At 35.2% G+C, this 26514-nt stretch overlaps 1 protein-coding gene across 5 annotated transcripts; it reads right to left on the reverse strand.

Annotated features, from left to right (window-relative positions):
• Window positions 1-486: 486 nt before the first annotated feature.
• LOC138129189 (putative fatty acyl-CoA reductase CG5065) lies at window positions 487-26501 on the reverse strand. 5 transcript variants are annotated; one of them, XM_069045445.1, is made up of 6 exons: window positions 26356-26501; window positions 13856-14350; window positions 13511-13765; window positions 6930-7413; window positions 1645-1849; window positions 487-1590 (listed from the first exon to the last, which is right to left on the reverse strand). In XM_069045445.1, exons 2-6 carry the CDS (start codon window positions 14099-14101, stop codon window positions 1185-1187), a joined length of 1596 nt encoding a protein of 531 aa, XP_068901546.1. In that variant the 5' UTR covers window positions 14102-14350; window positions 26356-26501; the 3' UTR covers window positions 487-1184. The 5 variants fall into 5 exon arrangements, with proteins under 5 accessions (XP_068901546.1, XP_068901542.1, XP_068901544.1 ...); XM_069045441.1 differs by lacking the exon at window positions 26356-26501 and adding an exon at window positions 22756-22931; XM_069045443.1 differs by lacking the exon at window positions 26356-26501 and adding an exon at window positions 22560-22749.
• Between the last annotated feature and the right edge of the window lie 13 nt (window positions 26502-26514).

Below are 26514 nucleotides of genomic sequence, written 5' to 3' on the forward strand. Positions count from 1 at the left end.
AGGTTTAAGACTATAAATTATATTATCTGTAGTATTAATAAAAAAAATGTACTGATCTGATTTTTTTTAATGCTCACTGCAATGGTTTATTACTTTGTAAAACATACTCTCGATGATTGACAAAGCTCCACAATAAATTAAAGTGGTGGCAGATCCTTGGTATCCATATAAAATCGCATAACGTGTAATTCACAACTTTTATCACCTTTAATAACACCTGTAGGGCCTCTAATTTAATAAATCGGACAAGAAATGGGTTTCGTGAAATGACTTTCATTAGACAGGGCGTTGCAATTAAGCGATTCCATTAACTTTTAATACAATTAGTAATCCATTTGGTGAATGAATTTGCAAGATTCTATTTCTGCTTTGTCGCCACTGAACTTTCGTCACCCCTTTTATTTGTAATTTTTAGCATCCCGATTCAGAATTACGTTGTAAAGGGGGTGTGGGAGCTGTGACGTGTGCAACAAGAAACACGTGACAAACAATATCTATTATTTTAATTCAATTCGCTTAAACAGAGATTTGTTTTTATTTTATAATAAAAATTAACAATTACAATTATGTAAAAACAATTTCAGTGGAAAAACAAGCAAATTAACGGCAAATTGTACAATTTTCCCTACTGTCTAGATATCTAAATTAAGTTTCCCTTTTTAAGTTGGCGAATGTTGAAAATGTCCGGTTATTCAAGAACCACGAATACAAACAATAAATAATAAATTCATCAACAAAGCGATCCCTTTAATTTGCTATAAGACTAGTACAATGGTAAAATTAACAAATAAATTATTTGTAATAATAAATACTCGAAGGTGAACTTCTCAAGTGTGTGAAAAATAATTAGAACGTTTCCACTTAACGTTTGAGGAAGAATTTTAATTTTCTCCTACGAGACCGTTACCAACTAAGAAAAATTAAAATTCCCCACGTAAAACCATTTCACTTACACAGCTGGAATGAGCGTAACATGTCGGTAAAAACTAGCAGTCACGGTCAATAAAACAAAAAGAACTAAGCGAAACCAGTGAATATGTCAAGAGGGCGCCACTTCTCCTTTCCACTTACATAACATACAATTATCTACAATATACACTCACGACACATAAGTAATACAAGAAAACCGACGGTGAAAAAGAGGAGCGGGGCCCCGTCACAAACCGAACCTACCTAATGATTATCTATACAAATGGCAGCATTCTGGCTAAGTGTATGAGCAGTCTGAGGGCGTTGCCCCACAGCTGTCTCAACGGGGCGTAACGTAACGTGAGGAAGTGCCACATGCACATCACCGACGCGACCTGCAGACACCTGTACACCCAGTACAACCTGGACACTTGCCTCCGCGCTTTGGGTATCGTGGCGACGTCCTCTTTAAATATGAACCGGCGGATGCCGAGCACGTAGTCCTCGACGTACTGCTCCCAGTCGATTTTGGCCACGTCGAAGTTGAATTCCTCCTTGTCCTTCTCGCCCAAGGTCAGGCTGAGGGTGCGCACGTTCTCGTCGCCGAAGCGCCACTCGTGCGTCGTGAAGTACTCCAGACAGGTGGCGGCTTTGCACAGCTTGTCTTGGATCCGGACCATTCTGCAAATTGCCGACGGATTAGACGCTGCAACTGAAACCCCGACGCCAGCTTACATCGGTTTGCCCCCGGTCATCCACACCAGGCTGTCCAGGACGTAGGCGGGCAGCCAGTGCAGGAGGTACTTGTTCAAGATGTTGAGCGTCCTCGAGGCGGTCACGGTGCCGTCCGGGTACCACGTCACCTCCGAAAACGGGTGTTTCCTCATGTACTTGAAACACAAGTCGATGAAGCGCTTCCACGTTATCGGCTTCCGTTGACCTGAAAATGTCAACGATTAGTACGGATTGGTTAATTAGATTTGTCGCGCTGGGACACGAGACACTCCTCTCTTTGTTGTCGCGAATTGCTGTGAAGAAGGCATCAATTTGTGCAAACACAGGTGTGCACTGTACACACCAAAAGAAACAAAAACACCCGACCGAGCGGGTTTTTCACCTGGACAAACATTTTTCTGTCAATTTTTTGTTTTCATAATCAGCGTGGAATAACATTTGGATAATAGAAACAACAGGTCACGAGAGAGATTTTCTTTTTACACTTTAACGCGGGTCGATGACTTGAAACCCTTTGCATACGTTCAAAAAATGCAAATTTGTGGTTTCAGATTGGCACATAAAACCACTTCTGAAAAATGTTACAGTTAGTATTTTTTTTTATACTGCTCTTTTTTCTATACACGGTGATTCACGAGTAATAATGAGCCTAACGAAATTTGTGATGCAACCAACATTACATTTGCACCTATTATGTGGATTTGTGGAAAAGTATACAGGGTGATTCCACGAGGAATAATGAATCTGACCAAATTCTCGATGCAACCAACGTTACATTTTCGCTACTTGCTTTGCGAAACATTTTACAAAAATTACGATTTGGATCCACGATACCTATCAGTCATTATTATCACTGACATTTTTTTACCAGGCAGAAGTAACAAGGCAAAAGATGATTTAATAACGAACAGAACAAAAAAATGAAGTGAATCAATAAAGGAGATGTTCAAAAACTACCGATTTTTTTTTGACGTGCATTTCGAGGACACACTGTAATTTCCTTGCTTGGCCCCTACGCTCTCCGGATTGAAACCCTTTGTATTATTATTTGTGGGGTCATGTGAAATCTGTGTTATACCGCGCAGAACCTGCACATGCAAATGTGGAATCGAATTCAAGAAGCTGCAGATGAAATAAGACATAAACGTTTGGTTTTCGAAAATGTCAAAGCGTCTTTCCTGAGACGTGTTCAGCTCTACTTGGCTCAGAATGAATAACAATTCTTTTTTATTTGTTTAATTTGTACCCACTAATTGTTTCTCCTCACTTCGCTACTGATACTATTTTTCAAATTTGAGAATATGCAACTTTTTAGTTTTTATGTACTGTCGCGAGCAAAAAAAACTGGTCGTCAAAATCATGTTTTAACACAATGGAAAATGCTCCATTGTAAAACGGTCGTAAATATCATAACCTATCATCATGTTGAATGACATTGCTTGTCATTTTTTTCTCATTTTTTTGAGACTTTGTTGACATGGGCTTAATCAGACAGGGAAATTTTTTAATTTGTGACAATCTAACCAAATTTTGAAATGACATTGACGACCAGAATTTTTTGCTCGCGCCAGTAACTTAATTTCGTATTTTTGTTCCATTGGTTAATTTTAAAGTAGTCTAATTTTTGAATGAAGATGTTTAGGAAAGAAGAAACAACAAATTATTGACCTAATGCTTGATGTGGACGTGTACCATCCGCCTCTGAATGTTTATTTTACTTACTCATGTTATTATAATCGTAACAATCTTGTACCTGATTTTCGTTTTAGATGTCGCGTTTATCATATAGCTTTATCATGCATGTACTAATTATTTCACAAAGTTAAGTGGGCTTCTGTCTTATGTTGCGATGATGTCGAGGTGCTTGTAATAATATACACAAAATTGTTTATTGTCTTTAACTCGTGTGTGCCTCTTGAAGTTTATAAAGTGAGTAAAAATGACTGCAGTTGAAACGAAAATATGTATAAAAAAATTAAAATTAAATCCTGTATTTTTATTGTAACATTCTTATGCATTTTAATTCGTTGGACTAATGGCCAATTAAAGTATGCTAGGAGCACAATAATATTTTAAATAAAATTTAAAATAAATTAGGAAAGGGCGTCACGGGCTTTTGGAATTAGTATATTTTCATACGAGTTGCACATGACAGTCAATTATCGAATGAGAGGGTTTAGAGCACGACGAAAGCAGTGAGGAGTGCTCTAAAAGAACGAGTTCGACAACATGTCTTGTGCAACGAGTGAATTAAATTTTTTCCCCGGTTTCATCCTCTTCTATCTCATTTTCATCTGAAATAGTTGGTGGGCAATTGCTACAGGTTTCCCCATTACCGGTGATGTCTTTATGATTTCCATGATACCAAATGTTTCCTTAACGTTTGAAAGGACTCTCAGTGAAAAATTATGTAAATTAATGTAGCGGTTATTGAATTAAAACGAAATATTTACTCGTTTCATTAAAAAATTTGAAATTTTTACAGAATGTTCTACAGCGTCACATAATCATTCCTGAATTTTTTGAGAATTTTAAATCGATTAGAAGTGTATGTTTTCTTTCGGGCGGTAAAACTTGAATCAGATCATATCAAAAAAAGTCTCATGGAGATCGCCTTTGGTTTTACGACTAATGTTTTAGTGCCGGAGGTTTTTTTTTTTTCGTTTTTGTCTGACGGTCTGACCTCTTTTTTTTTGTTGATCGTATTGTAAATCTGTTCAAGTTGATAAAGCGAAAAAAATATGTTAAAAAACCGCCTGTTTTTGCTTCCATTCATTATTAATTTATCTCAGTAATCAAGACCTTCGCGGCAATCTCACCACCCTGACATGTTAAAACGCGATACCAACACAAATTACATGTATTTTGCTTGCATAGAACGTCGCTACAAGTGCTTATTTGCAATAAAGACAAATAAAAATGAATGCCAAGATCCTTGTGTCCAAATAAAAGAGAAAAATGTACATATTGTAATGGTATTCGCTTTTCTTATTTCAATAAAAATAGTTAAAAACAAAACAGTTTTATTTTAAATTTATTGTGTTAATTTATTCACCTGAGTTTGGATTAACGTGATTTATTTCGATTTCTGATTACATTAAAAAACGATGTTTAAATAAGAATGTTTAAATAGTTGTCCTATGTTGAAAAACTAGTCAAACAAATTAAGAACAAAAATCATCGCTAAGTTTATTATCTGTACCTAAAAACGAAGTAGTACTTAATAACAAATAACTCTAGGATAAATATATCGACATTTTATTTCTATACCATTGACGTCGTTTACAAAGTTTTACGATGGTCGTTAATTTTTTTATTTTTAATTTATAGGGCACTGATATTTCTGATAATAGTTAGGTGGAATCAATTTTACAGATAACGAATATTTGAAACATTAATAAAATTATAAATTAACCAACCAGTCGGAATTCAAATGAAAACAAATTTTAACAATTAAAAATGAATAATAATAAAATTATAGACCCAACAAAAATCTGTTAACTAAAGGGCCTTCAAATAAATTTATATTTAGAGCTACCTATGGAAATTCAATTGTTTGCAACATTTTTCCAACGTAGAAAATGACACAAGAAACGTCTGACATTTTAACGAAATAAAATTAGGTTAGAAAATATTTTTAATTTTTGTAGTGCATTCTCCCTATTCCCCCTCCACGGAATATGTCAATATGAAATTGGGAAAAAGCTTACTATGTAACCTGTGTAACTCCGGGGAATAATTGATTACATACAAAAATTACTTTACACTGTTAACAGAATTAGAATGTCGCGTACGCCTACTCTAAATATATATTTATTTGAAGGCCCGTTATAATCGATTCACGATTAATGTGGTTAAGGGGTGGTTCAAATTTGAATGTCGGAATAATCATGTCATATTTCTGACAGGAAAAAATATAAAATTGAGTCAGTTTATCCAACATGATAAAAATAAATTACAAGCCACCCCTTATCCACATTCATGGTGAATCGATTATAAAAATGAACCACAATAAAGATTTGCAAAAGTGTCAAATTTGACAGAGAATTTGAACCATTTGTCCAAAGTGTATGGACCCCTTTGTAAAATATCTTCGAGTTCGTAACTGTTAGGAGACATTTACAGTGCTTACTAAGAAATGTGCGCTGTATTGAAAATTTTTCTTATCACGTGACCTCTTCAAAAATGGGATCTGTGTTCAATATATCGAAAAAAATATACAAAAAGGTCGGTTCCAATAAAATTCTATGCCCTTATGCAAAATTTTCAAAATAAAATTCGAAAAATTAGAATCATTTGCACCAAGATTAGTCACCTTATTTATTAGTACATTTCGAAAATTGATTCAGAATAAAAATTGTAAGTTTCTTTTTGGACCACCAGTGACCTTTGAGGCGGTAGTAATTACGGAATCAATGAAAACAATAAAAATTCCATACGCTACCTTGGAAAGCACTATACAAAAGTAGATAAAGAAGAGTAGCACTACAATTACTTCGCTAAGTAATTACTAATTAATTAAGATTGTTAAATCTAGAAAGCCTTTTAGTTATAGCATGTAATTGTCAATTCATATCTACTTTTCTTTGCGTAATGTTTTTAATTACGACAAAAGATATCGCTTGAGGACAGTGTAAATAACGTTTAAAAAAATGTAGTCAAGTGGCCTTGTGTTTGCTGTTAACAGATGCCGTAGCCTCATTAGCTGTCAAATCATACATGTCAAACGTCATTTATTCAGCGAACAAGCAATGATGCGAATTATTTACTTTACAAAATGTACAATAAAATGATGATCAAAGTGAGGTTATGTACATAAAGAAAATGTCATAACATACCAACTAAAAAACGAACCGCGTTTGTAAAATAACGGCCTACTTGACTACAATTTTTTTGAACGCTCGTTACAATTTTTCTACTATTTGTCCAATTGTTAAAGAACTAATTCGCATTCTATAGCACAAGAAATTAAACGGTCTTCTTGAAAGAAATTGGGATATCATTCTGACATATTATTTCATGCAAAAAAAAGTTTTTTGCACACTCTTGATGAGAAGCGCTCTAGTTTTTTCATTTCTCTCTCGTATAATTACTCAAATTTAGATTAAAAAAACACCGAAGAAGCCACAGAAAACCAAACACGTGTCGTAGATCAGATTTGACAACACATCTGACAAAATCGTAAGAGTCAATCTACGAGTAGACTTTTGCTTCCGTTGATAAATAGGAAACTTTAGTTTCACCCGAATTACAGTTCTCTGTAATGAACTTGTGTCGTCACTGACCTGTACTGCAGTTGTAGACGGGTATGGGCATGTCCTTGGTTTTCGTCGTCCCGATCCTCCACGCCGACACCAACATCAAGTTGATGACCATGTCGACGGGCACCAGGTCGGCTATTTTCTCCGGATCGCACAGCATCGTCCTGAACAGTCCTTTCCCGGCGGCGGCTATTATTCCCGTTGGTCCGTTCCAGTTGTCCACCCAGCCCTTCAGTGGTCCACTGAAGCTGCACAGCACGATGCTAGGTCTGACAATGACCAACGGTAGGTCCCCCTTGTTCTCTTTCAACCAGCATTCGGCGAGTGCTTTCGTGAACGTGTAAGTGTTGGGTCTGTTGCCTACCAGTTTCGTGGTCAGGGAGTCGAGCAAGCTTTCTTCGAGGCAGTCTACGAGGGAGGTCACTTGATCGGGACCCATGGGCGGTGGATAGATGGTTTCTTTGACGTCGCTTCGGTCGCAGTTGCAGTAAGCCGTCGAGACGTGCACCTAAAACACACGAAAATGTCTATTTCTGAAATAGAATGGTCCCAAAGGAAGAATACCGCAGGAGTAAGAAATAACCAAAACTCGCCAAATCGATAGTGACAGCGTGTAGCGTGTTTTTCACTAGGTGTTTTTATATCATTGCGTATCGACTTACTGTATTAAGAAAACAGTTCTTTTCAGAACTATTTAATTGTCGAAGGTTTAACAAAAGCTAACCGTTGGTAATAATAACATTTTTCTCAGATTTTGACTCAGCATGCTGTTCTTGCTTTGGCCGAAATCTACCACATTATTAAAAAAATACTGAGAGCCCAGTTAGTCGCGACAAGCGACAGTCCACTCGTAGATTGATTCGTACGTGTATATGTATAACTGTCAAAATAAGTTGACATCTGTCAGTAATATAATTTCAAATTTTCTTTTTTTTTTAATTGAACCTATGTACAGGGTGATTTTGAAAGTTGTGCAGATATTTTAATCACGAGCTACTGGCTTCATGTAGAACTCGGAAAAAATAATTAAAAAATTCTATGTCAAAAAATAAAATGACATTTATTTTTTGAACTACAATTTTTTTAAATTGCTTTTAGTTTTCAACGTTGCCAAACAACCTCGTAGGTAAAATTTCGGTACATTTTAAAAATACACCCTGTATATCATGTTTTATAAAATGTACGCCAATACGAAGTAACCTATAGGAAATATGCTTTAAAACAAGGAAACCGCATTGGTGTACGTTTTATAAAATATGATATACAGGGTGTATTTTTAAAATGTGCCGAAATTTTACCTACGAGGTTGTTTGACAACGTAGAAGACTAAATAGCAATTAAAAAAATTGTAGCTCAAAAAATAAATGTCATTTTATTTTTTGACATAGAATTTTTTAAACATTTTTTCCGAGTTCTACATGAAGCCAGTAGCTCGTCATTAAAATATCTGCCCAACTTTGAAAATCACCCTGTATTATCGTACAAATCAATCCACGACTCGAATTTCTTTCCACTGCTAAATGTTTACGTTGCTGGTGACAGTTGTCATCTAATCGAAAACATACTAATAAAATAATGAATAATTTGTTACAACAAACGAAGAGGAAAATTGCTTGCGTGCCTCCAAAAATCGAATATGTAAAACTGGCACCAGTATTGATTCAAACGAGTACATTTTCCCAACCAGAAAACTTGTAAATTAAAACTATTACTGTAAGTGATTGGACTTTCAGTCGATAACAAAATGTTATTCAAAACACAAATGATCAATATGGCTCAGACGTCGGTACTTTGTTTAGTTTAATACACTTTTTTAATGAAGCGCATTGCTTTGGTGTTGTTTAATAACCGATCGGTAGTGAACAATAAGTCATTAAAAATGTAATAGTAATTATTTGTTACCCACTGGTTATTGACACCTCATAAACGCTTCATGCCGTAATGCACAATATTTTTATTCAATAATCTTCTCGGACATTTTTTTAAATACAACTGTCACTAATTTATTACAGAATAGTTTGTACTCAAAATTAACGAACCAATTAACTTGTGCACAACTTTTGTTCACAAGTGGGAAGTTTACACGCACGAGCGCGGCGAGTGCTTTTCTGTATTACTGCAGCAAATTATGCAACATTTAATACAAAAGTGTATGTGTAACAACGTGTTAAATAAAGTTCTACAAACTGAAATAAAATATCTATTTTCTACTCCTATACTTTAATTGTTTTATTAGACATTTACTATCTGTACTTTAATGATATTCATTAAGAATGATTAATGATCGCCATTAAGACACTCTTATTCGTTACGACACTCACCTACAGGGCTCGTGCCGTAATTCTCATACTCATGTCTTAATACCCATCATTAAATGCTCGTTGCATAATATACTGTTGTTTTACTTGTTTAAAAAAAAAGGTAATTTGGTAAAAAAAACTACTACATTTGCAATGATGATGCAAAAATTATGTTATTTTACACTGTGAAAAAAATGCCCGCCTTAGACACATAATGGTAATTAAAAAAACAACAAATACAAAAAAAAATGCATTATCACATTTCAATTGGCATAATGTGTGGTAGATTGCTCACAGGAACAAATAATTTCCTTCCAATAAAGACCTTCTACCGCTTGAAGATAAAAATAAATAACATCATCGCGTTTCGATCATTTTAAGAGGAAACGTAAAAAGAAAACAGAATCAGAATTTAGACCGAAACCGAAAAAGCTGTGACCATCCTCCGTAGCGTAAATAATCTGTTTTACAGTTACGGAACGGTTTTCACTGAGACAAATCTGCCGAAATTAGTGACTAATTACGTCTCGTGTCAATCTTTGAACAAGGAATTTAAAATTCCATTTCGCGCGATCGAAACCGACAACCGAGAGAACACCTCTCCGATCGCTTCAAACATTTACTACAACTTCAGATACTCGAGTCTCGTTCTGATTGTTTTCCAACTTCCAATTCCGGACACGGCAGAATATAATCCCTCAACGCTTCAAACAACGCCAATTACTTTACGTTGCTCCAAGTTTTTTAATTTATAACGCGATTAAGTCCCGGCTCTCCTTATTCAATTTCACGTCTGATCGTTTTTTGATCGTAAAAATTACCCTCCAACCCGCTTGTTTACGAATAAATCAGTGGAACAACGTAAACAGGAAATTGGCCATAATGGTATTTAGAAAAGACATAGATTATTCCGCACGATAGTCGCGTGATACTTGCTAATTCCTGTGATGATAACATCGCTCGACCATTACGATTAACAAATGGTCTGCTTGACGGAAAAATAAAATATGCAAAAGACTAGCACGAGTATTTAGAGGGAAATTTACGACGACAGGACGACGAAAACTGTTTGACTAAATAATCCTAAAGTTCGTAGGGTTTTGGGCGGATAATTTTTGAAAACAATCTGACTGAGCTAGATGGTCACTCCCAAATAAGTTCGACGCTCTGGGTTGTTTCCGTTTACATTCAATAAAATTTTACAAACAACTTCATATTTGAAGGAATCGAAGTCTGTAAAGAAACTCGTTAAAAGAGTAAGAGCTGTAACGAAATTAGATCGTTGGAAAAATTTAATTATAAAAATAGAAAGATGAACGCGAGTCCGAATCGTTGAGCCACAATTTCGACAGGATTATCTCTAAATTGGTGTTACGAAGGAATGAGAACTCTTAAAAGAAGAATGCCGCTATAGCAACTCGTGTTTTTCGGTGGTCCAAAAAAATTATTTTTTTTTTAATTTTTATCTTCAGTGGTGTTGGTACACCTCGAATTTATAAAATATTCCATGAATGGAGGTGAAGAAAGTTCAAAAAATATTAAAAAATAAAGATGAAAGGAATGCTCTTTTTTTCTGGTTTCCTATTACAGCAGGCAGATAGTCCAAAATTTTGAAAAAAGTAAATTACATTTTTTGAAACAGCTTTGAAATAAACTTAAAATGCATTCACGTTGTTTTGGCATAATGGGAGGCCATGGAAATTTTGCATTTAATTTGGTAGTAAAGCTGTCTGTTGAATTAGGTTATGTTTTTGTAAGTTTGAGGTTATAAATAGCGTCAATGTCTAGTACATTGTTGTCAGTTTTACTAGTTTGCAATAGAAGAATACTCAGACAGCGCGGGAGATTCAGCGGAAATCAAACAGGGTGTCCAACGTTAAAAAAATAAATCCTGGTCTTCCATTATGCCAAAATAATATGTAATGTGAACGGTGTTTTGCGTATTTTTTAATTAGCTTGAGATTTTTTTACAATCTGTTTTTATCGGAAATGAACGACGGAAGTACGTAATACACGTTTTTTTTTTGACATTGTGGAAACCAAGAAATATACAGGGTGAAAATGACGTGTATACAGTTCAAGCACAGAAGTTGAATACGCCACTGATATCACGTTACGAAGAATATTGGGTGATTCAAAATGGTTGTGGATAAATATGGCAACTATGTACGAAAATGTATGTGCCAACTCTTTGGGTAGAATAGAGTTGACATTTCTTTGACAGTTCATAGGCGCGCAATTTTGAAAACTGTTAAGTCAATTTGCAATGAAATGTCATACAAATGTCACTCACGCAGTTGCCACATAAATTTTCGTACATAGTTGCCATAACCATACTATGTAAAAATTTGTAATTTTAAAGACACCTGAAATAAGCCCATCTGAACTTTTCGCGTGAACGCCCGGTATATTGTTCTACACCAATTACGTAATACGTTAATTGTATATCCGCTAACCGTTAAGTAATGATATTCATTACCCTCGGTCATTAGTAATTATGACTCATGACTCCACGAATTGTGGCCAATCACAAAAATTCACCTACAAATGATCCCGTGGACTATAAACTTGCTGTAATACATATGTAATAATTATTTTGAAATGAAATATGCGAGTTTTTATACAATTGGTTGTTAAAAAAAGTAATAAATGAGTTTTACTAATGAAAATGACGTCTACTCGCGTGTAATAGCTATTACCCACTTCGCTCCATGGGTAATAAATAACTAACAACCATTAAAAAACGCTCTTTGGAAATATGATATGTATGTATTTCTTTAGTGTTGAAAAAATGTCTGACTTGAAAACTAAAACTTGCGGAGCTGTACACAATACTCACTAGAATCATTACGTTTCATTAAAATTTATTAGAACTTCTTGATTTTACCGAAATTTGTTAGGACTTCCTGAAAATAAGACAGTTTTCAATTCCTAAATTCGACAATTTATACAGGGTGTTCCAAAACTATTACCAAAAAATGTTACACAGCAATGTCCCATATCAATATTAACGCATATTTTATCATGTTCTGTAAAGTTTTGGCGCCAGTTTTGAAACACCCTGTATAAAACTAATTTTTGAATGTCGTAAAAATGTCTCATTTTTAAACGAAAATTTACATTGAAGTTATACAGGGTGTTTCTGAAATAAGTGCGTTAATTTTAACTGGTAATAGAACTCATTAAAAGGAACAACTTTTCTCTCTGCCATTTTGGCGAAAAACGTTGCGTAATGGCTTAAAAAACTAGGAAAGATTTTCCTAAAACTAAGCTACCTAAAAACGTGAAACAACCAGATTCTTACGAAGTGGATTTTTTGCTATACGGGTAGATTTATTTGAATTTCGATTTTGGCGTTAAAACACGTTTTCTGGATGAAAATTGATGTTTTTTTCATATTATTTAGTGGCGTTGGGCTATTTTAGTGAAAAATCTCTCCAATTTTTTTTTGGAATTAAACATCGTTTTTCGGCAAAATGGTAGATAGAAAAATTGTTCCTTTTGACGAGTTCTATTACCAGTTAAAATTAACACACGTATTTCAGAAACACCCTGTATACACATTGCATTAAAATTTATTAGAACTTTTTCACAGCTTTTGACTCCTTATCAACATTTAATTATTATTAGGTAAATTTTATTTGTGCATTTAGAAGTAACAAAATTAAATTAAAAAATGTAAAGTTAAATCTTAAAAAAAATGTCATTAGAACTTTTTGGGCACTAAAATAGTATATTATGCAACAAGGTTTATAACCGCCTTTTTAGTTATTCTATAAGTTTTATTAGCCACGAGCGTAGCGAGCAATTTTTAATTCCACCTTTTAATTGATAAAAAAAAATTCAAACACGCACGAAATTGTACCGGGAGAATTAAAAACTTTTACTGCGTCACCTAGTACTTTTCTGAAAAATATACGATTCTTGGAATACTATTTATTCGCATAGAAAACCGCTAATTTCTGAATCACAATTCAAATCTACACTCCTGTCGTTCAAGCGGAAATGACATCAATCTTATTATCTCAAACAGAAATGCCCAACATATTTGTCACCGCAAAACGCACAGACGCAACTTTATGACCATTCCGAAACCAAAAACATTCAAAATCACAGTTCAAATTTGTACGCTTGTCGGACATGACATCAATCTTATCATCCCAAGTAGAAACTCCTAACGTAATTTGTCACCACAAAACACACAGGTGCCAACTTTATGACCATTTTGGCAACAAAAACGTTCAAAATTTCACTGAGACCAACAACAAACGAAAACAACAAAATTTTGTGCGATCATCTACTTACTAATGCTTCTAAGTTGGTCATCCTTTTGCACAATTCGACCAACCTTTGCGTACCCAGCATGTTGATCGTGACCGAAAGTTTGAGTTTCTCGTCGAATTTAATTGTGGCGGCGCTATGGAACACAATGTTGACTGTGCGGGCCAACGTTAACCTGTCGTTGGGACTGATCGCCAATTCCGGTTGGGTGATGTCGCCCTCGATGGGCAGCACCTTGTGCAGATCCGTCGGCCGGCTCTTCCTTATGGGGTCGAAGAGCTGCAATGACAAAAAAAAAGATGCGTCAGAAGAAATTCCGCTTTCGCCGCCACTCGGATCCGGTGGAAAACGAAAAGAAATGTGACTCACCGGTGAACACAGGAGCAGTTTCAATCGTTCGTGTGCATCTTGTCCCTTCTTCGGCCTGATCAGGAGGTAGATCTTGGAGACTCCCGGACACGACCTGAGCAACTTCTCCAGGAGCACTTTGCCCATGAAGCCGGTGCCGCCGGTGATGAAGACAGTCTTCCCGCCGTAGAACTCGCTGACGCCGATGTGCGAAGATACCGCGTTCTGTATGGCAGCCATCTCTTCCGAAATTCTCTCGGACACCATGTATAATATCGATGATCCCTACTCTGTGTACGCTACTTTTAAAAAAACGTCCATCAACAATATATCCTTTGGTAAAACTTCAACATTTAATCACTAGAAAAATTGGAAATCTTCGTAAAATTTGTGCTTTTCTAAAGGAAGTTGCGGAGCAATTGGAAGTTCTCTTTTCTTTTTCTTCTTCTTCTTCTTTCTCGTTTTCGTCGTCGTCGCGCCCTTCAGTTCTTCATTTCTTTCTTCTTTGTAGTGATCCTGGAACAACACCAACATCAACGGACGCACACACCGGACTCCGCCACTATTAGAAACCGTCGGGTTAGTGGGCTAAGGAAGTGGGTCGAGTGAATCAGAAGATCTTCTAGAAGGTCAATGTCTTCCGTCCGTTAGAGTCGCTGCACCTCCGACCGCCGTGTGCAGCATACTTTCCACCCGAAACAGGACACACACGCGATCAAGGACGCAAACCTGGCCCGCTGAACTAATTCAAAAAAAACCGACGACACCGCGATCGCCCGAACTGGACCCCATCGAACTGTAAAAGTGTGGATGTGCGTGCCGCGGACGGTCCCAATACCACAACCCTCCCCACTTGTGTTTCCCTTATCTCAAAATTACATAGATCGAAGGTTTTTATTTGGATAATGACCAGTTAATTGAAGTGTAGGTATACAACCGTTTTACGCTAAGTGGAGTGAAATAATACGAATTATTGATTCGTGGGAGTGTTATTATTGGAAGCGCGACGAACTACACTCAAAACTTTAATTAAACCTTACATTTGACACAAAATAAATGGTACAACAGCGGGACCAAAACTGATCCCTGAGGAACTGTTCAAAAGCGCTACAAAGCAATTTGCGGAAGAAATCCCAACGCGACTCGTTCTGTGTTGACATTCAGACTGGTGTTCTAGAAGGGTACTTATACATTATTCTTACTTTGCTGCTTTGTATGTACACATCGGTAAAAAATCAATTATTACCATTAGGTTTTTTAGAAAATTCCCACTTTGGTGCTTCGATGTACACGTCAGTAAAAAATCAATTATTACGATTAGTGTTTTTACGTTAATAAATTAAAAATATTTTTTTTACTAATGAGCGTATTGTGTTTCAAACATTGGCAAAACCACAAGATAAGTATTGGAACTTTTGGGCATTAACAATTTTTTTTAAAGATCAATTTAGTTCAAGGTGATTCATACACATAGTTCATCTGTTTACACTTTCTCCCTTAATTTATGGAGAAATTTCCACGGAACTTTCATTCATTAGGTAAAGCACAAACGTAAAGTCTAGATGCGGAAAATAAAAATCGACTGGAACCAAATCCGGTGAGATCGAGGGTCGCCATTTGCCAACCGAGTTTTTTTTTACTTTTTGAAAATATTTAAAAAAATAAACACTGAAGACAAGGGTTAAAATGCCAATTTAAAATAGCTATTCGGCACAATTTTTACTATAAAAAAATTTACATATACAGGGTGTATCTGAAATACGTGTGTTAATTTTAACACGTAGCAGAGCTCGTTGAATGAAACATTTTTTCTATTTGAATTTTTTACGAAAAAGCGTTACAAATTGATTTAAAATTTGAAATAAATTAGTCATCAAAATGTACAGGGTGATTTTGAAAGTTGTGCAGATATTTTAATCACGAGCTACTGACTTCATGTAGAACTCGGAAAAAATATTTAAAAAATTCTATGTCAAAAAATAAAATGACATTTATTTTTTGAGCTACAATTTTTTTAATTGTTTTTAGTTTTCTACGTTGTCCTACAACTTCGCAAGTAAAATTTCGGCACATTTGAAAAATACACCCTTGTATAACATGTTTTATAAAATGTACGCCAATACGAAGTAACCTATAGGAAATATGCTTTAAAACAAGGAAACCGCATTGGTGTACGTTTTATAAAATATGATATACAGGGTGTATTTTTAAAATGTGCCGAAATTTTACCTACGAAGTTGTTTGACAACGTAGAAGACTAAAAGCAAATGTCATTTTATTTTTTGACATAGAATTTTTTAAACATTTTTTCCGAGTTCTACATGAGGCCAGTAGCTCGTGATTAAAATATCTGTACAACTTTCAAAATCACCCTGTATACCCGCCAATGGGTAAGGACGAAAATTTCTGTTGTGATAGAAAATTTGAGCATAAAGAAGACTTCTTTTGCTTGTTGGTGTTTCCTTTGCACTCAGTACTCTGCATGAAAAAGAATTACGTCCAGGGCGTTCAAACTCCTCAGAATGGAGGTCCGGCTCGCAGGACAGCTTTTTGTTAATAGCTTAATCGGAAAATAGGTGAGCAACCAAATTTTTTTAATCGGTTATTAACCAGACTAAGCAGGCTTTACACGTGATTGTGTGTTCAACATACGTATGATCTGGCGAAAACCTCATCTTTATACCCCCGCCATTAACAACGTTTCGAAACGTGTTGAACAACCTTTTCAAGGATGTGTCCTTGGCCACACGACGTGATATGCGTTATTTATACAACGAAGTTCCACCACACTGTTCAACAGTCGTCACAAATCAGTTGGGCAATTTCAAAGAAACGTGGATCGGTCGCTACCGACCTATTTTGTGGCCACCTCGGCCACCAGATTGAAATCCACATGATTTTTTCTTGTGAGGACGTGTGGAGCTGTCAGTACTTGTATCTACGATTAACACCATCGAAGATCCAAAATCAAATAAATGTCAAAATCTTGCGATGCTAGTATCAATGAAGGCACGTTGAGCATTTATTATACTTTTTATACAATGTCAGGTCGATAAACTTATCACTAACCTACCTTAACGCATTCTGTGTTGACACGATTACGTACGATTTCTGATTTTTTATTGCTTTTATTCGTGCATCTAACTTTTTTTCGTGCTTAGTTAAGAATGAACGTGTGAACACAGGCGGGTGGGAGCTTTAAAATGCACAGGTATTTTAATTTTAACTTTGATACGGAGAGCTTTCGGAAAAAAAAGATGATTAAAGATGTTACTCTTTTGACGAGTTTTGTTGGTGGTTAAATTTTTTACGTGGATTGCCATAACACCCTGTATACAGTAGCGCACATAAAGATGGCAACTTTTAAGAATTTGTAATACTTTAAGGAACCTATTTTTTATATTAAATTATGACAAATACCCAGTCAAACGTTTATTACAATAACTACATACAGGGTGATTTTGAAAGTTGTGCAGATATTTTAACCTGTGATAGAACCTCACAGAAGGTAACAATTGAGCCAAAATCCCTTATACAAATGTTGATATTTTTCGAGAAAAAGGGTTTAAAAGTTTGAGAGCCACAGAATTTTATGAAAAAATAGGTTAAATAGGCTTTTTTGTTGTCATTTAATTCAAAATTAAGTCACTTTGACAGGAACCTCAATCTTGACCTCAATTTAAATCAGAAATGGTTTTCACCAACCTGGAGAAAACCGATATGGTTTTGAATCTATGGCGAACCTGCGGACATCAGAGCTAGCACGGCAAATCTACGGTGAAAGGTTTCCTCAAAGAACCTTTGTAAACGTTGTGCAGCATCTTCGCGATTTCGGGCGTTTCGAAATGAATAAGCGTGATCTTGGCCGTCAACGAGAAGGTTGCATTTTAGTTGTAGCAGAAATTCGTTACGAAATCCAAGAGCGGGACTTCCAGCAGTCATTTTCAATTTGGGATTGTTGAAAATCATCTCGTAGGTCCCTATGTCTTACCTCGCCGTTTAAATAGATCTTCAATTAAAAGTTTTGCCCGAATTACTAGAGGAAATTCCTCTAGATCTAGACGAGAAACGACCTTCCTTTTAAATTTTTCTTCCCCTTGGAATGCATTTTTATATTCTGAAATTACTTCGCTTTTTTTTTAATTAAAAATGTACTTGTTTCACCCGAGATATTGATCCGACTTTGCACTTGTTATTTTTAAATACATGTGAAAAGCCCCGAAACTTATTTTTACATCAAACGTGACCCAAAGCATTATTTCTATTGCACGTTACGTGTGGCATCCAAAAATAATTCCAAAGTTCGATGTTTATTTGCAACCTACGAAAATCACAAACTGACCTTTAAAATGCACTTTTCAAAATTTCTTAACCAGCCCAATGTACTGAATTAATGATATTATCCAACATTAAGGGTTCACTTATTTTTTTTTGTTTTTTGTGTTATTACAACAGAAAAAAAGGATGCATCTATTATAAAAAATGTTGTAAGTCGGTTACGTAAAACACCTGCACGACTTTATGATTACATTTTTTTTTTCATACACTGACAAAATGTAAACACGTGACGTTATTTGAAACGGTTATTTTTATTTTACGCTACTTTATCATTCATATTAATGATGTCATAAGAATTTTGATAGTATTTCCGATCAGTAAACATAATATGTTCCCAATAAAAACCTAATTCATCAAATTTGTAATTGTCTTTTTAGTGCTAAAAAAATTAGAAGGCGTTTAGACGTCAATATTGCGTCTGCTTCATGATTTGACAGTAGGGGAAAAAGTAGTACTTTTCAGACTGCCACCAATGCATAAACCAAGTTGATTCTATCAACAGGAAAGGTGATGGTTAATGTTTTTTGGAATGCCAAAGAAACCATTCGTCACTTAGAAAAAGATGAAACAATCACAGTTGACTAGTACTGCCACCTTCTCGAATAGCTGAAGATAAAAACCAAAGAGAAAATTCTTATCCATAATGAGAATACATTGAATTGCTTCACAACCTCTTGGCCTGGACGTCCTATGTGCTAAGAAAAAAGAAGTTTTTGCTCGAATAAAAAAATTCCTGAGGCATTGGACGAATTTGAGTAATATTAAGTAAGGCGAATTAGCCGATTATAAAACCGTCAAGGAACTACAACCCAAGAAAAAAAAGGGGTGGGGAGATATACAACAAAAAATCGCCAGGATTTTGTCTTTTATTGGGTCAAATTCGGAACATTTTTCAAACAACTCTCACTATTTCCAAATTTCCATCTCTCAATATCAATAATTATTTTTGCTGTCTAGCAACCTGTCCGATTTTTTAGTACCTAATACCTGAGGATAAGCTTCTGGGATTGGTGAAATTGAAAACTTTATATGAGCTACAGGAAAATTTATTTTAATCATTTTGGAGTCTCTTTTGCTGTCGGCACATGCCTGCTTTCTATGGGGAGGCAGTTCTGGGACAGGCTGTATAAGTCTCTGTCAGCTCTTGAAATCTGCCGCCATTTATAAGCGTCTTCAAGACACTTTACAGTTTCATCAGCAATGATTCCAACTTGAATTACTGATTTTTTCTTGAACAAGGCGTCAACTGTGTCAAGTGGCAGGTTGGTTAAGAAAGACGAATTGTGAGAAGTTGAACCCGTATTTTTATTTTTATTTTTATTTGATAATGATTGTTCACTTAATTTGCAAATGCAAATTTATTATGCAAATACACTTTCCCTATCAACAAAAAATACATTTGATACAACATGACTAACACATTTTTTTCGTGGTTTGGGGATACATATTTTAAAAAGGTTGAGAACTGCTTCTCAAGAACTCGACATACCTATCGCGAGATTTTTTTTTCTTTGACTTATTTGCAATTTAGATAAATAATTTTTTACTTTGCAGACTTAAGTGTCGGGTGTTTATTTAAATTTCCCGTCAAAGTTGGTGCTGAAGAGTCGATTGTGAACGCACCACTCTGATTAGCTGTTTAAATGTAACCTCACTTTTTGCGTTGTTTGTATTTTCAATCTGCCTGGATGAAGGTTGTGGCCATTTTGATTACTTATTGTAAGTTGTTTGTTGCAATTAATAAAAGTTCATTTGATGAAAATGTATTGTTTATTACCCTAAAAACTGAGGTTAAGTTGATGACAGACTGTCGAGTGGTTCATTCACAATCGACTCTTCAACGCCAACTTTGACAGGAAATTTTAATGAACACCCGATATAATTAATTATGTTTTTAATTCTGTAAAACGTATTATTAAATCGAATTTTAAGTGTTTTAAAACAGATTTGTTAAAATTGCAAATGTGAAATAGAAACTGTAAAGAATGCCAATTTTTAATAAGAGTCAACGATCCAAGTATTTTACGGTTTAGATATACGTACATATACATAATATTCGAATTTTAAAATAAAACAGGATTAGTTTTGTATTTTAGGTGTCATCTAATTTTTTTTTTAATATATGTAATTAGAATAAAATTACATAATGGCCAAATTTCTCAATTTTTTACATTAAAAAATTCGTATTTTAAATAAAACAACATTTTATAATTTGGAAATTATAATTAAGTATGTACATATAATATTAAAGTATAAGAAATCATAATAATTTAGTGAAGTGCCTTTTGTCCTCGTCTGTTTTCAAGCCTCGGCTGCGCCTTGGCCAGAAAACTCAACTCGGACGAAAAAAATGCACTTTTTGGCCTTGATACATAAAAATAATGTATTATGAATAGGTATATCTAAATGTTCCTTATGTGGTTTATGGATTGACTGTCCAAGAAGCTTAAGGATCTTAACGTGCATATCCTAAAACGATCCATTTGCAGAGTCAAAAATCGATTCAAAATTGAAGACTTTCATTCCATTAATAAATCTAAATCAAAATCTAATCTAGGAGATCAATCTATTTATAGTTTTAGTTGGTTATTTTGTTTGTACAACTTTCTTATTTTTCAAGCACACAACAAAATTATTATTTTTAACCGATCTAAATTTAACTAAAAATGTTCTCTTAATATCTTATCAGTAGGGTGTAAAAAGACACCAACAGCTTTATACATAGGTAATTATTATAACATCTAAACTCGTTAATTCCTTATAAAAAAAATCTGTGTTCTAAATACAGATTTTTATTTTTATTTTTTACAGTTCTAAGCTGTACGAGATGACAAGAAACAAAATTAACAATTTTGACAAAATTTAAAAAAAGTTAATATGAAATTGTATCATTGCTATTCTTCCCCCACGTTTTAATTTTCACTTAATCAAATTTCAATTATGTTTAATGTATTAGGTAACTTTGCCAGAGGTCTGCACATCTGACTGCATCTTATTCATCCAATAATCTCTCACGCTCCAATAAGCCGCGCTCATACAAAATTAATTTGATGAAAATTTACACTTCAAACGCACAAATAAAAATAAACCCGTAAACAACAATAATTAAGCGTTTAATACCGAATGACGTCACCCACGTAATTACAACAATTGTTTATCTAATTGTACACATTTGTATTATCCCTCACGCCCTCTCATTACTCTTGTTCCATTTATAAATTTTTTGTGACACAAAATTACCATTACCGTTATCGCATGTACATTGGAAGTGTTTTATTGTTGTAAGGGAACAACACAAGCAAAGCTTTCCCAACCCATCGCACAAAACTTTTCCTTTTCATTTCCATTACCGCCGTGCAGAAAGTTTATTAAATTTCTGCGAACAATACGAAATCTTTTTTGCTTCCTGTTAATACTGGGAAGATCAATAACTTCGATCACGCCTTTCTTCAGCTTAATCCACTCATTTGCTTGCGAATTATGAGGACAGAATATGGCAATCGATACGCGTGTCTGTGCTTGACTCATCGGGCTTCGGCTTAGTTGACATTTCTGTTTTATTTTGACATTTAATGACATTTAATCAACGTTTAATGGACATACGTTATTGGCGATTTAATTTTAGATTTTATCACTCAATTAACGCTAGTTTCGACCTACCTTAACCGTTTGATTCATCTCTTTTGGTTGAACCAGCCGACCAACACTAACACTAGGTTCTTCCCGTTAAATCAATCCCGAGCGATCAATTACGAATTGCTAATTGGCTTCTGAATCATGATCTGTTTTGGATTGTGATGTGTGGAATGCTTGTAGCGTGACATTATCAGTAAATCTGGTAATCCAGCGGCGTGATCCCTGCGGCTTTGACAAAACGGTGGCTTGGTCTGGCGTGCCCGAAATGTTGTTTCAGCGGCGGTTAATTATTTTGCTAGCTTTAAATTTAGATGAAAAGTGTGACATACCGCTCTCCTCTTTAAGATCCAGCCTCGAATCCTCCCATTTCGTCGTCCTTAACCAAACTGTCACTTGACACATTTGACGTTTCGCCCAAACAACTGCCAAATCACAGCCCACCCCGAAAAATCGCCGCTAACACGAGGCCAAGTGTTGCGTTCAATTAGCACCTGGTTAGACCATCTCTGGTCCCGTTAGGGCGCCGGAAGCGAAATCGAGCGACTTTTTAGGCGTTCGAGGGTCGGCGCGACGCCTCCCGGGACGCCGTGGGAGGGGGTTTGACGTCCGCGCTTTCTAGGTTAGGTTAGGTTTTCGGTTCAGCGTCCGATTATGCGGCGGCCGATCGACTAATCGGCGCTAATTGCGCGGGGCAAGGCCCGAAACGCCGCCAACGGCCGCTTTCGGCCCCCACTCGGGCGCGTACTCTTACCTAATAGTCGAGGAAGGCCGGCTCGGGCGTCTTGATATTTCCAAAAAACCAACACAAATATGCATTAACACGTGAAGTGCACGCCCGGTCCCGCGCGAATTTATTTTTCGACGTCGTCAGCGCGAAATACGGGCCGTATTAATGTATAATTTAAGTTGTTTTGTGAAAAAATCAATATAATATCTCTGACACATACCAGCCTTTAAAATTGGGCGAGTACCATGGCCGTGACTGGAACGCCGACATCTAGCGGCATGGCGGCGAACGGCGGGAAGGGCGCTGCGCGCGAGGTTGAAATCTGGACTAGACACACTTGCACCTGGAGCAGGAGTCGCGGAATGGACGCGACGGTCTCGCTCTACACTTTAAAATACCTATTTCACAAAATAATGGATCGTAAATCGCATTATCTTTATACTCGCTTCGGGAATCTTATCAAACAGCCGAACCGATGTCAGCAAATATTTGGGAAACGTAACAGCAAATATAAAATATATCTTGCGTTCCGAGAAGATTATTATATAACAAAAGTAAATACGTATTACCGGGAACGATCTTTTGTTTTGTCACGAGTAAAATGTACTCCAGACTCGACCGGGAGGCAGAAAATTTCTGGAAATAGAAATGTAATGATCACTTGTAAACCACTGGCCGCTTCATTAATAAATATTGACTATAATTAATTCACAATGTGTGTTTGCGTTTCTCAACGCACCTAAATGACCTAAATCTGGTTTTAAGTCTTCAAATCTAATTCTAAGCAGTAAATATGACGTAACAACAAATTCCATTTTTTTAATACTCTTAATAAGTGGTTAATCTGAGTGACATTTTTATGAAATTATGTCTTTTGAAATACCTACTGATTAATAATCTACGTTGCAGATTATTAGTAAAGTCAAAACGAAAACATTCGTGAGTTTAGAAAAATTTTCGGAAATAATTCAAGCTCTGGATAAAGAAAGTAGTTTTAATCTAGTTCGTTGGTCATCGACACTTTCTGAAGTGGACACAACAATGGACCCATAAGGTCTTCAACTCTGACCTTCGTTCTTTAGTATTTATAGCAGTGCAACAAGGACAATGATGCTTCAATGTATTCAACACATCTGCATAAATTTGCGTCAATTTAATTTAAAGTGATATTTTTGTCTGGTATGTTTTCTTAAAGAAATCCAAACAAGCAATGTCACCTCCTAACTTTTTGTCAATCGTGGCGCGTTGAGATTTGCTTTTGTACACGTTGTAAACTAGCTATACTCCGTTCACTTGAGCAATGTAATAATCACGTGCACATCGCATGGTGACTTTCTGACGAGGCCCCTCTCGTTGCGAATCGTCTAAGAAATAAATACCTAACAGTCATTAAATGATCTTCAAGTGCTCTTTCTTCCATTAATTATATGACTTTTTCGTAACTGCTTCTCAACTGGGCATAATTCCGTTACAACTGAATTAACTGAATAAATAATGTTCTGAAATGAACGTGGGTCTTTTATCGTTGTATCACTATCTAGTTTTGTCCGAGCAAACAGACGCAAGTCACGTGATTTTATTACTACACAATCTAAGTGAACGAACTATAGATATCGATGTTTTCTCGAAGAGAAAGGGAAGTAGCTTGAGCTAAAAATTTTGAGATAAAGGTGTTTGTAAGAGGTAGGTTTATGAAATGTTACTTCTGGAAATTTAGCAAATGTGTAGAAATACCTTAATTTTTTTTAAACTAGATATTCAATGAAAAAATCTCTTGCGTCACTTAACATTTGATATTCTTCGAGCGTTTTTGAAGTTTCAAAGTGTGTGGACTTGGAAGTAACAAGAGGTTTGAAAAAAAAATTTCTGATAAAAATTCGCTCTTCCTGAAGAAAATTTAAGCACTTTAATTTTGTTCAATACATAGCAGCCTTCATATCTACAGTGACAAAATACTTTTCTAGATACGTTGCCGTTCCATTTTTAAGAAAAATTACAAAAATTTAAGATTTTTTTACTCCAAAGTAAAGCTATTCTTCAAAAAATTGTTTTACGTTATTATTTTCCACAATCATCTACACCATAAATAACAATAAACACTAAACTTTTCAGCCTGTATTTGAAGAAAACGCTGTTCAAAGAGTGCACCTTCAGACCAATGTATCTTTGTGGGGGGAGTCCCGATATTTTTTTTAATTTCCATATTTGGACTACTGACGTGATCCTCTACAACGCTCTGAATTCGGAATTCGCGAATTTTGAAACACTCTGTATAACCTTCTAGAAATCCTATTATAAAACATAAGCGACAGCCATTTTTTTAAATAAATTGTACAGTGTGATCAACAAGTCTGTTGGCAATGAAACAATTGAAAAGTAGGTACTGGTGTTTTTTGTCTCGTAATTGGCACTGACTGGATTTTTTAACTTGAGACGACATTAAAAACATTTTTGGTTATGCCGGCTTTGTTTATGCTATTACAAAAATGAACCTTTGATGGTAAATTTCAAATTTGCCAAATTTCATTGTTACCAACAGATTCATTCTTGATCACACCGTAGTTTTTTCACACGATTTAAAGGATTCACAGCGTAGCAAAAAATAATCCGTTTAATTTGCCTTATCGCTTTAATGAAATGATTGGTAAATCTTAATCTCAAATGTTCAACCTTCGTTAAAGACTTAACACATATAATAAACAAATTAAAACAGAGTTTGAATTGTTCAAATGAATGACAACGTCTTAAACGTAGATTTATTGTTTTGAATGTAGGTACTGTCAAAATTTTTGCTCATTAGTCAATCATTCTCGTTACCATAGAAACATTAGAAACATTCATTAGTTCGCATTTTTGACGCGGGACTTATTTTTGCTATAATTGTTAGTTTAAGTGTTTAACAGATAATAACCGGCAAGCTCTTACAATTAATTCGAAAGACGTCACGATTATGGTGTGGTGGAAGAGCATTCGAACAAATTACATTCCATTGCAATAATATTATTAATAACAGGTGTAGCACTAAATTAATTAATAATTAAGTAACTTGACACTTAAGTTTTACTATATTCGTGTCATTAAGTTTAACGTAATTAAAATTGTTAATGTTTTATTTGACATGTCAAGATCCAAGGTCAAAATGTGGGTACAATAATTATAAACACGACGTGGCAAGACTAAAACTACGATATATCCGTTTATTTAAGTTCTTAATTGTATATTTGGTGTTTTAATTCATTTGAAACGCACAATTATTATATGTATAAAATTACAACAGTTAATTCCAGTGACATTCAAGAAAATTACGATTGTGCAAACGGTAATCTTATCTTGACAGTATAATAAAGTGTTCCCGTCTTCTCTTGTCATAAAATAATCAATATCTTGTAATATCTTCTTCACTTTATCTATTTTTATAAGGAAATTATAAAAATCCGCAACATAGATGGCGCTGCAAGAAGTGAAATGTCACATTTCAGACACAATCTTCTTTGCTAAAATCTCTTTCAAAGATTAAAACAAAATGATAAAACATTAAAAAAATATCTAACAAATGAGAAATATTTTGATTGAAAGGCAAAATATTATTTTACGGTTCTTTGAGTTTTCCTATTTTTTAAGTAACTTTTCCTGACAAGAACAAACAGTTAACTGCACTTGTCAAAGACTTGGTCTTGCAAAAAAATAAAATTCGACTCTTTTCAAACAACCTTTATTCGTAAAATTTTAAAATTTGCACTTCACATCAGTCATTAACAAAATCTGTTAATTTTAGCATGTAACATCTTCATCCCACAATTAGAGAAAAATATCTACTTACCTCAACGTTTTGGCTCTTCTAACTCCATTCAAACACTCCAGTCAACTAATCTTCCATTATTCCTAACGAACCTACAAAGCGCATTCCGTCCACCCCCCTGAGCCGCTTTCACATAAATTATTCCGAACAATACAATATCAACCACTAAATGACGCAATG

Source organism: Tenebrio molitor, chromosome 4, assembly GCF_963966145.1.
Source record: "Tenebrio molitor chromosome 4, icTenMoli1.1, whole genome shotgun sequence".
Lineage (NCBI taxonomy): Eukaryota > Metazoa > Arthropoda > Insecta > Coleoptera > Tenebrionidae > Tenebrio > Tenebrio molitor.

Excerpts from the sequence above, each read along its gene's own strand:
- LOC138129189 (XM_069045445.1), bottom strand. The coding sequence starts at position 14,101 with ATGGTGTCCGAGAGAATTTCGGAAGAGATGGCTGCCATACAGAACGCG. Across the intron at positions 13,766-13,855 it reads AACTGCTCCTGTGTTCACCG|CTCTTCGACCCCATAAGGAA; the intron begins GTGAGTCACATT and ends TTGTCATTGCAG. Across the intron at positions 1,850-6,929 it reads CGTCTACAACTGCAGTACAG|GTCAACGGAAGCCGATAACG; the intron begins GTCAGTGACGAC and ends TGACATTTTCAG.